The 14,216-nt window shown below is 38.9% G+C and overlaps 1 protein-coding gene across 2 annotated transcripts in view; it reads right to left on the reverse strand.

Moving 5' to 3' along the window:
- Rapgef5 (Rap guanine nucleotide exchange factor 5) overlaps positions 1–14,216 on the reverse strand; it is a 227,329-nt gene that overhangs the window by 102,205 nt on the left and 110,908 nt on the right. The window contains exon 8 of one of the 2 annotated variants that reach the window (XM_076835279.2): positions 9,956–10,026. In XM_076835279.2, coding sequence (XP_076691394.2) covers positions 9,956–10,026 — 71 coding nt within the window. Of the gene's footprint in view, positions 1–9,955; positions 10,030–14,216 lie in introns of both variants that reach the window. The other variant, XM_076835269.2, reaches the window with a different exon arrangement.

Below are 14,216 nucleotides of genomic sequence, written 5' to 3' on the forward strand. Positions count from 1 at the left end.
AAGAGATGACTATAGAACTTTGGAATTGAAAATACACACACACACACACGAATACATATAATGAATATGTATACATATACTATATATAAATATATGTCATATGTATATATACATATACATATGCATCCATTCTAACACACAATTTATAAAACGTTTCTGTTCAAATTCTTTCCAAAATGGTTCATGCTGATATACTAAGGCATGATCTAATAAAGAGATCTGAAGTTTTACTTGGCAGAAGTAGTAAAAACTATAGAATTCTTATTTTACACAACACAGCATGCAGGATTTGAACATGGTACTCAGCAACATGACCAAATATGGGGAAGGGGCTCAAAACTGATACAAAGCTACATGGTCTTCATGGTTTGTGCTGAAGCCACCCATGCTGTTGAGTGGGTATCACAAAAATAGAAACCACCCATTAAAAGCAATGACAACAACTTTATTCCCAAGGGCAGTGACATCCCTTTTATCTAGTTGTTTCTCCAATTCAGAAAGAAAGAAAGAAAATCCTTGAAGTGGCCCAAATCACAGATTCCCAGAGGACTGCCAGTAGAATTCCTCCACCCAAATCAGACAGGTATTTTTACAACATCCTTCACAACTAGTTTTCTGGTTCTTTTTCTAAGTTTCATTGGACAGGGATCTCAGTCTATCTTAAGACAGACTATGCACTGTTGGAGAGCCAGATATTTGGAATGTCCCATATTATTCTAGGCGAAATTCTGAAACTAATGACAACCGTGAGACTAGTTTTGTCTTTTAAAGTCATTGTCACTAGGCCTATTCCTTTTCCAAAATGACCATCTTTCTAATATGTAAATATAAATATTTACTATAACTTTTAATATTCTCAAGATATATGCCTCTAGTTCTTTAAGTTATTTTATTTTGTCATTCATTCACTCAAAAGACTTTATTTGAGCAACAACTCACTGAGACTACAGAAGTCAGCAACAAAAAAATCCCAAGGTCTCTTACATCATGGAACTTATATTCAATAAAAGTTTATGTAACATATAAATAGAAATAGCAGGTGGTAATACGTGACAGGACAGAAAATAAAGCAGAGTAACAGGACAGAGAATTACTCAATATATTAGTGAGATAGAGATATCAGGGAAGGATTCTCTAGGAAGACAACTTTGAGTGGAAACCTAAAGGAAGTGAAAAAGAGGTCATGTGGACACCCAGAGGAAACATGTTCTCAGCTGAGGAACAGCCGTGCAAAGACCCTAAGGCCTGACTGTGCTTCACATTTTCAAGGACCAACAAAGAATAGGTGTAGCAGAACAGAGTTGGTAAGGGGCAGACTGGCGAGACTGGTCACAGAGGTGTAGGACCAGATCACCTAGTTTCCTTACAGCCTGTATAAAAATTTGGATTCTTTCTCTGATTAAAATATAATGGAATGCTTTGATCAGAGGACTGGCATTAATCTGATTTATACTTTGGAGGGTCATTATGTGTTCTGGGTTGGGTGGTAGGAATCTAGAAGACCATTTAGGAGATTGGTTTTCACATAAGAGACAGCTTGGAACTTGTGGCAGTGGGGGGCATGATAAGGATTTGTTAGAATATGAATATATTTCCAAGGTAGGGCCAGCAGATTTTGATATTTTTATGCATTGAAAATATCAGGGCTAAGCAGCTGGAAGGATGAAGTTGTCTTTTACTGAGACTGGAAAAATTGGGGTGGAGGTCTGGGAAGGAAGATACCTATTAGACATCCCAGTGGGGTTGCTGGAGGCTCAGGGAAGGGATCCAGGTATAAATTGGAATCTGGAGACATCAAAGTTTAGATGGTTCTACTTTGGTTGTAAGGTTGGAAGGTTGTAAATCCAGGAGCTGAGTCAAACGTTCAGGCACTGGGAAGATAACAAGTGATCAGAAAGGAGACTAAGGAAGAGCAGCTCCTGAGGAAGATCTGGAGAGCAGTGGAGATGTTTCAGAGCAGAGGGAGCAAAATCCTCTCTCCAAATGCTGCTCAGGAATTAAAGAAGATGTTCACAATAATTGATGTTAAATTTGACAGAAATAATCAGTGACTTTGAAAGAAGTCATTTTATTTGGAGGTAGAGACAAGCTTCATTAATTGTGTTAGGAAAGAAAGGGGTCCTGGCTAGAAAGCCAGGTTGAAGGGAGTTTTGCTTGATTGCTCATTGGCATTGAGATGAGGGGCATTCCAGAATCCTGATCATATTTGATTTGATGATTTCGTATTTGTATCAGACATCACTGGGTGGAGAGGGAAATCTGATGATGCAGGAGGAGGATAGTGCATTTTCACGAGTAATGTTCTTGAGCAGGAAAGATAAAGATCTACCCTCAGAAGACAGAAATATAAATATTTCATCTACTGGAACAGGAGGGAAGGGGAAGTAGAGGGGCAAGTATACAGGGACCTTGGGGAAATTCTTTTCTGAAGGCTTCTACTTCCCAGAAAATCAAGACATCAAGTTACTAGCTGAGAGCAAGGATCAGGGGTGGGCGGGGGAGATGTTGGAGGTAATGGAAAAGAAGGCATGTGACAGCCTTTGGAGTTGCAAGTGCTGGCAAACCTCCTCTGTGAGGGGCCAGAGAGTCAATGCTCTAGGCTTTGTGTGCCATGGACTCTCTGCCATAGTGACTCAGTTCTACAACAGTAGCCCAAGAATTGCAAGAAACAATAAGTAAGGTGGTGCATGCCCATAATCCCGGTGACCCAGAAGGCTGATGCAGGAGGATTGGAAGTTCTAGGCCAGCCTTGGCAATTAAGTGTCTCAAAACTAAAAATAAAAATAAAAATAAAATCGCTAGGGATATAGTGAAGTGGTAGAGAGTTCCTGGGTTCAATCTCCAGTACTACATACACAAACATTTAAAAAGAAAAATATGTAAATGAATGATCATGGCTATATTCCAAAAATACTTAACAAAAACAGGCAACAGGTTGTGGTTTATCAACTCCTGACCTAAGATAAGAGGAAAGTGGAATGGAGAAGGAAAGTGAGATTGCTGGGCTGGCAGTGTAGACCAGTGGTAGACAGAGCATGCATGGCCTGGGTTCCATCCCCAGCACTGCCCCGTCCCCTGCCACCAGTCAAGTATTATTAAGGGCCCACTCGGTTTTTACTTTTAAATCCTTTATTCACCCTAGCCTCCCTAATGAGGGGATATTTCTGTTTGTCAGGATTTTAATGGAGCCCATAACCAGAGATGATGCTACATACACAGAGCATCACAAAGATACTCTTCTACTCAATCCTAAGGAGGGTGACAAGAGGGCCAGGGTGCCAAGTGTTCTTTTAAAGTAGGAAGGCACGGGAACTATTTGGGGCTATTTCTCCTTGCAAGTAACATTTTTTAAACATTATATCACTTAAAGGAATATACTTCTGCTATCTAGAAATTCATTTATACCTGAGTCTAAAACTGAGTCTCCTGCCATGTCATCCTCACAGACTTTAAGATTCTGTCCCGAGACAGGAGAGAGGGTGCTAATGAGCCTCCGCCTCAGGTCCTCCTCTGTGGTTTATTCTGCAGTGTGGGCTAGTGCACCACCTCCTCTCTGCTCCTGATGTGGCCCCCACCCCCATGTGACAGAGGACAAGGCCCAGGCAGAACTGGCACCCAGGTGAGAGCATGGAGGGGCACAGGGGACAACCAGCCTGCTCTCACCAGCACAGGCTCCACAGCCACGAGGCTGAGTTCCCACTGATTCTAATTCGGAAATAGTCTTTCCTCTGGTTGTAGTTCCTCTACACAGTTTTTTAAACAACTGATAACGGCGATAGCAAGGAAATGCTGGGACTAAGAAGAGGCCTTGGCTGTTTTCGTGTGAGAAGACAAGTTTGAAAGGAACTCTAACCAGTCTTCATGTCATGATTAGCATCCTGAAAACAGGCTCTTCTTTGAGGAGGAGACATTTTTATTAGAACCAGATATTTGGGTGAACCAATCAAATATAAAAAAATAAAAATCTATCTATCTATCTATCTATCTATCTATCTATCTATCTATCTAATCTATCTATCTATCTATCTATCTTGCATAAGGAAAGAACCCAGAACCTCCAATGTGCTGGGCAAGCACTCCACCATAAGGCTATATTCCCAGATCCAAATATGTATTTTAAACACAAAATGTTATTACTTTTAAAAATGAGTTCCAGATTAACCGAATTACTGTATATTTACTCCATTATCTTCTATTTATTTATTTATGTATTTGGTCTAGTTGGAAACAATGCCTTTATGTTATTTATTTCTTTTTATGTGGAGCTGAGGATCGAACCCAGGGCCTCAATGTGCTAGGCGAGCACTCTAACGCTGAGCTATAAAGAACCCCAGTCCAGCCTAGCCCAAGCCAGTGTCTTGATTTTTTTTTTTTCCTGTCCCGTGGGCACTTTGAGATGAGATTTCCTTACCTGTTTGGTTGTTTGAGTCTCTCTTTGTTCACTATATATATATTTTTTTACTACTCCATTATCTTCTAAATGAAGAAGTAATACTGCTGCCTTGATTCTATGATTCCCACATAATTTCTAGATACATTTTCATGAGACAATTTTATAACACTCCTTGCAAGACAACTACCAAAATAACTTTCAAGGAGGGTTATGAATGCTGCTTCATCCCCTGGGGAACTTTAAGCCCAGAATTATGCCTGTATATCCTAAATGGTTTATAAGATAGTGCTTTTTAAGGTCTGGGAATGTGGTTCAGCGATAGTGCCCCTGGGTTCAATCCTCAATACCAAGAAAAGAATAAAAGTAAAAAGTTAAATTAAAGATAAAAGTAAATTGCTATCAATTGCTATCAGCAAAGCAAAACCAGGAAGTAATAGTCAAACTTTCACGAAAGCATTGTTTGCAAAAATAGAACAAATACTGCTCAATACAATCTAAGGCTATCCAAATACATTCTTACTGATTAGTACATAATATATTTATTCCATTAAAAGTTAAACTTTAAAGAAATTCACTGAATATATTTTTTTTCTAAACAGAAAATATAAACAACAAAACAAAACTCTGCTGAGTTGGGATGATATATTATATTACTCAACTGTATGCACCTATTTCCAAAACAGAAAATATTAAGTATTCTTCTCAGGAAAATTCAGAAGACAGGGCATTAATTAAAAATTAAATTTTTTTTGAGAGGCAAATACTTATTTTGTCAAACTTCTTTTGGGGGGAAAAAAAAAAGAAAACTACAAAAAAGCTCTCCATAGATGGGATGGGGAAATACTCCATTTGATCATTGAGGAAGAACTACAAGGTGCCCACAGTGACTGCATCAGAACAGAAAGAGTGACAGTCAAGGCAGCTTTTCTAAACCCCTGGCGTCACAGCAGCAGACCTCAACCCCAGGTTGGGGCGTCAAGCAGCCTTAGAAATCACTCCATGACTTTGAGCCCCTCACTGTCCTGGTGAGGCAATGAAAGTGCAGGTTCCTTCTTCTGGGCCTCTGAGTGGAATGGATCCGCAGCCTGCTTGGGCAGAGCCATCCTATGCCCTGGTGCAAAACTTCATCCTGCCAGAGCCTACTGAGAGCTCAGGAGGCAGCGGAACCAGTCACAAGGATTTATAATTGCTTCCCTCAAGTCCTCTCTTAATCTTTATACTTACAGAATATTCCCTTCTGGCTAAAGTCATAATACAATATGATAAATTTACATAGCTGATGATGTAAGGGGCTCATCCATTTCATAAGCCTGATTCCTTGAGCTTTTATACTAGAGTAGGGAGGCCACCAATATTTTATCTTGTTTCAGTCTGAGAGAAATTACAACTCAGAATTACAAGCAGAGCAGCAAAATTGAAAAATAATTAAAACATAAACAAAGGGGAAAAGCAAACTAATGGATCACAACATGAAGGATATAAAACGATTATGTGTTTTGTATGACAGTCCAAATAAGAGCTGTCTTTAGGATTTTTTTCTTCTAAAGTATACTTTGGCTACTGATGAAATTTAAAATATTTAGCAATTAAGTTGTATAATTTACAGTTATAATCACCTAATAGTGAAATGATTGATTCAAATGGGGGATAGGAGAGAATGAAAATAATTATCAAATCTTGTGGTCAATATCCAACTGACTCAAAGCAACAATTTCCAAAGTTTGACCAATTACAAATCACTCATTAAAGATCTCATTAGAAAATGGGAAATTTTGACAAAGATTCTTGAGTCCTTTAATCCTGTAGTAAAGAATAAAGTGGCTAGAATGTTTCATTTATAAGGCAGATGGAGAGTGATACTGCATCCCAGCCACTTAAATTTTTAAATAAAAACAATGAGACAGATGATCATGATGATACTGATAATAACTGACAGAGGTTAAAATCTTTGAGCGCTTACTATGTACCAGACATTGTACTAATTGCTTCACATGTAGTCATTTAATTTTCAAAACAAATCAACAATTACTCTCATTTTACAGAAGTTGGAAAAGCAGTTTGAACCGTGATTAAAAGCAGGCTTGCTGGAACCAACCTGTCTTGCTCATCTATAAAATGATGCTAATCACACTACCTACCCTGTTGTGAGGTTTAAGCACCTGGACAAAAACAAAGACCTTAGAAGAGTGACCAGCATGTCTGAAGTGCTAACTGTTAATATTGATGTGATCATGGAAAAGAAAGAAGGGGCACAGGGAGAGCTGCCTTGTCCAAGGCTACTATGGAAGAGCCAGGAAAAGAACCCAGGCTACAGGCTAAACCAAGGGCCTCTCAAATGCCAGGCAAAGGCTCTACTACTGAGCTACATCTCCAGTTCTTGTAGACATTTTTTAAAAATTTGCCTTTAATTTTTCATTGGTTCTTTTTTAGATATACATGAGAACATGGAGAATAACTTATTCTAATTAGGATCCCATTCTTGTAACCACAATAATTGATATGGAGTTACACTGGTGGTGTATTCATACGTGAACACAGGAAAGTTATATCTGATTCATTCTACCATCTTTCCTATCCCTTCCCTTCATTCCCCTTTGTCTAATCCATTCCCCTTACTGTGCACTAGCATCCACATATCATAGAGAACATTGGACCTTTGGGTTTTGGTGGTTGGCTTATTTCATTTAGCGTGATGGCCTCCAGATCTTTTTATATGACTTCATTTCAACCTCACAACAACCTTATATCTCAATTTTACAGAGATGAAAACCATTCATGCTAGATAGAGCCCAGCAAAGTGGGGACACCAACAACAAAAATGTGGGAGTGCTACTCACTGGGAACTCAGATTTAGAGACAGGAAGAGACTTGCCAGCCATTTGGAGCAAACCCAAGTCTAAATGCTCTCTTGGATCTGACAGTATCAGACAGTGTTGAAACAGGGAGTTTCTTAGGCATAAACCAACAAACAAAAACATTTTTAGTGAGAGAAGGTAGAGAGGAGGCAACTAATGAGGAGAGAATAGAGTTCTTTGGCAGGTAGGAAACCTGTGTATGACAAGGCCCAGTCTCTCTGGGTTAGTGACCATCTTAATCCTTTACGGGCCCAAAGTGGGGGCATTTCCCCCACAGTAATAATACTTAATAAAGTACCACAAAGAACGAATGAGAAACTAATGTTCACTTAAATTGTTTAAAATACCCTGGAGTGAAGAATACCTGTATGCCTGGAGTCTGGCATACAGGTGTTCATTCAATCAACTATATGTGTATACATGAAACATCAAATAAATAAGTCATGTCAATTATACACATATGTACACACCCATGAGCTTACACATTTATTTCTAATTCTGCCCAGGAATCTGAGGGCAAAAACTCTGAAAATTTTCTTTCAGCTCATCTCCTATGACCTGAGTTACTGATTCTATCCAAAGAAGCTAGATAGGTGGGCCTGCAGAATCAAACCAATCAAACTGGTAGTTCCAGGTGGCCTCAGATGAAGCTTGACAGAACAGAGCAGGTGACAGTGGCCTTCCTTCCTATACAGCCTTGACCTATACCACTCATAATTATGCTTTCCAGTGACCTTGACTCTGTACCTGAACAGAATCTATTCCTCATCTAATTACTGATTCACTGGTTTCATTCTTCTCTATGTCCTGTAGATATGTGGTTATGTTACTGTTGTTTAATAAAATCACAAAATCTCAAAGAGCAGGATTTGTGTATCCTTTTGGGAAATAAAATGAAATTCAAATTGATTTTTGCCCATTGAATAAGTTCAAAAGAAATAAACAGCAAGAGCAGTTTAAATTTATAAACATCTGGGCTGGGGATGTAGCTCAGAGGTACAGTGTTGGCATGCATGAGGGAGGCCCTGAGTTCCCTGCCAAGCACTGCAAATAAATAAATAAATAAATGAACAAATAAATAAATAAATAACTTAATTAACTTATTAGCAGCCCACCAATAAATTAATAATTTATAAAATCTCTGAGAAAGTAGTAAATGCACTAAGTTGGGGATCCCTGGACAGGCTTGCTTGTGTAATATCAATAGAAACTCATAGAAGGCAACATCTTTAACATTATAAGAGCACAACAGGTGAATTTATTAAAATGTTACAACATATGTAATCTTGACTGAAAAAAATTAGTGTGACTATTTTAACTGGATCAGCAGATTTAGAAACTTCAAGGTAAAGGCAGTAGATCAACCAGGCTATGAATCTTCAAATGTTCCACTTTTTATATAGTTTTTGACAGCCATAGGGTGTCCTACGTTTTAATGTCATAATGGTATCTGAAGACTAAATTGCTACCAAAAGCACACCCATGCCATGGCTTAATGACTACGGCTAATACAGCATCTCTGGCAGGTAAGGCACCTTGCTCACTTGTCTGGACATCTGCAGCTGCTGGTGCCATCAGTTGGCCCATTCACCTCTGCCTTCTTCAAGAGAAGGTCTGCCCTAAGGGTGGCCTCTCCTTCAGGTTCTCTGCTTTCTCTGGAAAGTGGGGTTTCTCTCTCTTTCCCTCTATTTTCCCCTCATGAATCAAATTATGCAGTAGTTCCCCTTGTCCCAAGATATATTCCAAGAACCCACAGTAGATGCCTGAAACCACCGCTACTACTGAACCCTATATATACTAAATCTTTTTCTAGTCATATATGTATACATAACGATGATAATTTTTTTTCTGTTACATATTACAAACTTTAAATTTGATATATTAATCACAGTAGAGAGATTAACAACAGTCACAGTAAGAGGTTAACAACAGTAATTAATGATAGGACAAGTATAACAATATACTATAAAAATGATATGAATGTGATCTTTATCAAAATATCTTATTTACTTTATTTTTTTTTTCTTGTGATGATATGAGATGGCACCGTGCCTATGTGATGAGGTGAAGTGAAGTATGCAGATACTGTGACATGGTGTTAGGCTATTTTGTGTAAGGGTACATAAACACAAGTCTTGCAGGACCTTGACAGTTGACCTGATAGCTGAGATAGTTACTAAGTAACTAACAAGTAGGTAGTATATACAGCATGGATACAGTGGACAAAGGTATGATTAAAATCCCTGAGAGGACAGAGCCAGACAGCTCCAGATTTTATCTTGCTACTCAGAGTGGAACACAATTTAAGATTTGTAGTTGGGCTGGAGATGTAGCTAAGTGGAAGAGTATTTGCCTAGCATGCATGAGGCCCTGGGTTTGAACCCCAGCCCAGCACTGCAAAAATGAAAAACAAAATATCATTATGAATTGCTTATTTCTGGACATTTCCATTTAGTATTTTTGGATACATAATGAATAACTGAAACTGCAGACAGTGAAACCTTGTGGGAAGTCCTGTAAATAGGATTGGCAGTTCAGGGTCCTTCTTGTGAAATACCTTTATACCAAAACTAAATACTTTATTCCCACCAAACGACTATTTACAGAACACAAAAGGTAAAATCTGTATCATCTGCAAACACCTGTTCCCCTCACCACCCTGAACAGAGGAAGGCACAGCAAGGAGCTGCTGCAGAACTGACGGTACCTGAGGATCCAGAGCCCCTTCAGCTTCTGTCACAGTCACACGCTTGTCACTGTCCTCCTCATCCTGTTCAACTGCTTAAAGAAAAAAAAGAACAAGAGAAAACAAATGTAGCACCATAAGAAAAATGCTTCACGTGATTTTCTTTCAGGCAGCAATACGGCAGGAAAAATGATAGAAGGTGGATTTATAAAATTTAAATTGCAGCACTCTTTCTTTGTTTACCATTTCTTGATATTTGGATGAAAAGTTAAATATATCACCGGACATTTTTCATGTACATTATCTCATCCATTAAATCCAAGGGAGCAGGAAAATTTAATCTCAATTCTTCACCTAAATCCAACCTGACATCATATCAGTGTTGTGCTTCACCAAAGGGAATCTGGGATATGGATAAAGGTTTCTATTGAGAGGAATCATTTTTTTCCCCCTTTTTTGAATGAGGTTTTCTGGCAGGCTGTGTAAATGTCATATAATAAAAGAAACACAATATTTTATATCTTGGTTGCTTGGTGCATTGTTACCACAAAATTCTAAACTGTGGAGTCCTGAATCCACCTCTCTGTTCCCCGGCAGGTCTCTGTCCAAGTCCTTATCTCCCTTCCCTCACTGTTGCAATAACCTCCTACGCTAAGCCCTGGATTTCAGCTTCTTCCTTATTCAGTCCAGCTTGGGCACAACTGCTAAAATAATCAGTCTCAAAAAATATAAAAACAAGTGCCAGGTGTTGGCCTATGTATTATTTATTTTACTAAGTGAACTTCTGCTCATCGCTGAAAGCCTTCCCCCAAGACTCTAGCTTCCTCTGAATCTCCATCTTCACATCCAGCAACAATAAAAAAAAAAAAAAAAAAAAATGTGTTCTATGCAGCTCAAATCAAAGAGTGATGACTAGCTCCATGAAGCATAAATATTATCTGGGGAAATAGTCAATAACAACTAGTACTATAGCTGGTAATTAAAGAAAAAATAAGATGAAATGAAAAGTCACAATAAGGGCCTTAAAAGAACAAATAGGAGCTGGGTGCAGTGGCATACACCTATAATCTCAGCAATTCAGGAGGCTCAAGCAGGAAGACTGTAAGTTCAAGGATAGTCTGGGCAACTTAGTGAGACCCTGGCTCAGAATAAAATTTAAAAAGGCTAGGGATACAGCTCAGTAGTAAAGCAAACCCAGTTTCAATCCGCAGGAAAGAAAAAGAAAGACAGACAGAGAGAGAGAGAGAGAGTAAGTGAGTGAGTGGGGGGGATGGCAGAAGACCAACTAGCAGAGGTCACTGTATAGAGAGGGTCATAGGCAGTGCTTCTCTAAAAAAGTGGTTCTGGTGGCTGGGGTTGCGGCTTGGTGGTGGAGTGCTCGCCTAGCACCCACGAGACAGCGGGTTTGATCCTAAGTATCACATAAAAGTAAAGTAAGGATATTGTGTCCACCTACAAACTAAAAAAATTTATTAAAAAAAAAAAGTGATACTGAGCCCAGACCTGAAGGTTGAAATGAATGAAGCTACCCATGGCAGGGGACACTGACATGAGACAATCCTGAACACAGTAAATTTAGATTTGATCTTAAGAACATGGGGAACCATTAAAGAATTTTACATGAGAAATTGTGTGATTTGATATATGTGCTCCAATCTTCTTTTTGGCTTCTTCACAGAGAACAAAATCAAGTGGAAGCAGGGAGACCAGTTAGGCAGCTGTTGCTACCATACTGTCTGGAAAGAACAAGGGCTTAGACCAGAGAGTGACAATGAGCAGGACAAACTGCATGACTTGAGTTGTATTTCTTTTTCTTTTTTCTTTTCGTTTTTTTTTTTTTTTTTTTTTTTTACATAAAATGGACACAACTTGCCTGTGAACTGAACAGAGGAGAAGAGGGAGAGGCAGGGGTCAGTGATCCCTGCAAAGCAGGATAAGTTATTCCTTGTATCCACCATGACATTTACCCTTTCTACCTTCTCCATCAAAAACATAGCAACCTCGCTAACGGGGAGTAACCTGCTGTACTTATGGATTCGCTTTGCATTATTTTGTGTACTTTTAAATATTTGCTCTCTGCTCTGTATTTTTTAGAATATCATTTCATGCGCCTTTTGCTTTTGTATGCCTTTCATGCCTGGGGTGCAGCACTCAGCATGGAGCCCCCTACAGTGCTGTGAATACAGCACTACTCAGCAAGCCCTGACTGGGACCAACAATTCATCCCCAAGTGACCACAATGGCACTACTTGACAACACCTACTTACATAATAAGCTACTTCTTTCTAAGCTATTTATGAAAGAAGAAGGGAGGAAGAAAAATTCTGTTAACCTCCACAGACCACCAAGGTAAGTCCTGCCAGCTGAGCATCTATAGGTAGGCAGAAACAGTGGAAGGGGGAAGAGACTTTTCTCCTCTTTTAAGAAAAAAAAAATATATATATATGTGCCATTCATACTTGTTCAAAGGGGTCCCCTGGTGCTACTGTTGCCTAGTTAGGAGGAAACTTCGAATAAAGAAAAACACTCATGTTTTCTTGGAAAAACTAGAGGTGAGAATTCAAAGGAAAAACGAAATCTAGAATAACACCCTGAACTCCACTTAAAATGGCAGAGGGCTGCAGAAGTGAGGAATTCCATTTAATCAACTGAAATGAGAAGTACTATCCCGGAGGGCAAGTTAGTGATCCTCCAAGCCGGATCACATCACATGAGGAGCAGTCATACTTGGGTCTTTCATTTGTGCTTTATTTGAATTTTTGCTCTTTAAAGCTTTAGTTTTGATGAATAATGAAGAAAATTAAATTCTGGAGTATTTTAGCCTACTAAATTTATTTTTTAAATATATTTTTTAGACTCTTTCTGCCTCAGCCTCTCCATTCTGGTGCCATGTAATGAATTGCTCCCTCCGCCATACCCTTCCACCATGCTCTTCAGCCTCATCATGAGCCCAGAGGAATGGACTGAGACCTCTGAAAATTTTGTCCTGCTGTTCAGCAAGAACTGGAAGATGACCCCTCTCAGCAAGGCTCTCCAGGGACCTCAGACTCACACAACCAACGTGGAAAAGAAACCTAAAAACATCTTTGGAACAGATCTTAATACAGATCAGTCCCTTTGTGGATGAGCAGTTAAAGGCAAAACCACTACAAAGGCAGAACCACTCTGTAACATGTTCTCACTAAATTGCCAAGGGTTCTGGAACTTGTGATCCTCTTGCCTCAGCCTCCTGAACTGCTGGGATTACAGGTGTGGACCACCCCACACAGCTGAGGAAGGACTCTTTACAACTGAGAAGAGCTATCTGCAATAGGAGAAAGAGGTGAATAGTGTTATGCATAGTTCTGTATTAACAAGGGCATTTGAATACTCTTGAGTTGTACAGAAATGAAACAGATTACTTCCTTAACTGGTTAGATGCTGATCTCTGAAGGTTTGCAAGCCAATATTGGATTTTGTGCAGAAGTTACAGAAAGAACCATCAGATAGAAAATTTGAATCACAAGCCTTGTCTTCTAAGTAGCCCCAAATCCTGCGAACCACATGAATGGTACGTTTGTCAAGCACTGTTCTCACACACAATATTTATGGTGCCCTTCAAGTGTATAGCAGGATGTTGGGAGAGGTTTATCTAGCTTAACAGAAAGGAATATGAGGTTAATGTGTCAAAGCTCTGTGTATACCTAACAATTTGTCAATTCATTGTATATATACTTCACATGAAAGTTAAAATTACTTTAAATAAATATTAAACTCTCTTAATGATAATGATGTATGTGTGTGTGTGTGTGTATTTTAGTTGTAGAGAGACACAATATATTTATTTTTATGTGATGCTGAGGATCAAACTTGCCTTACATGTGCAAGGCAAGCACTCTACCATAAAGCTAACAGCCCCAGGCCCTAAATTCATTTGTTTTGTTTTAAAACAACAAGGTACTGGGGTGTAAACATTTCTTTTTCTTACCTTACTAACCTAGGACATTAAACATTCAGGACAATAAATAACAAAATTTTGTGTTGTTGAGATTTAGGCATAATTCTTAATATGTGAAATAGAATTACAGTTATTGATAATACCCGTCAAGTTGTTCATTCTCATTGTTTAAAACATTAAAATTACAGCCGGGTGTGGTGGTACACATTGTAATTCCAGTGGCTTGGGAGGCTCAGGCAAGAGGAATATGAGTTCAAAGCCAGCCTCAGCAAAAGTGAGGCACTAAGCAACTCAGTGAGACTCTGTCTCTAAATAAAATACAAGATAGGGCTGGGGATGTGGCTC

Source organism: Callospermophilus lateralis, chromosome 1 (assembly GCF_048772815.1).
Source record: "Callospermophilus lateralis isolate mCalLat2 chromosome 1, mCalLat2.hap1, whole genome shotgun sequence".
Taxonomy (NCBI): Eukaryota; Metazoa; Chordata; class Mammalia; order Rodentia; family Sciuridae; genus Callospermophilus; species Callospermophilus lateralis.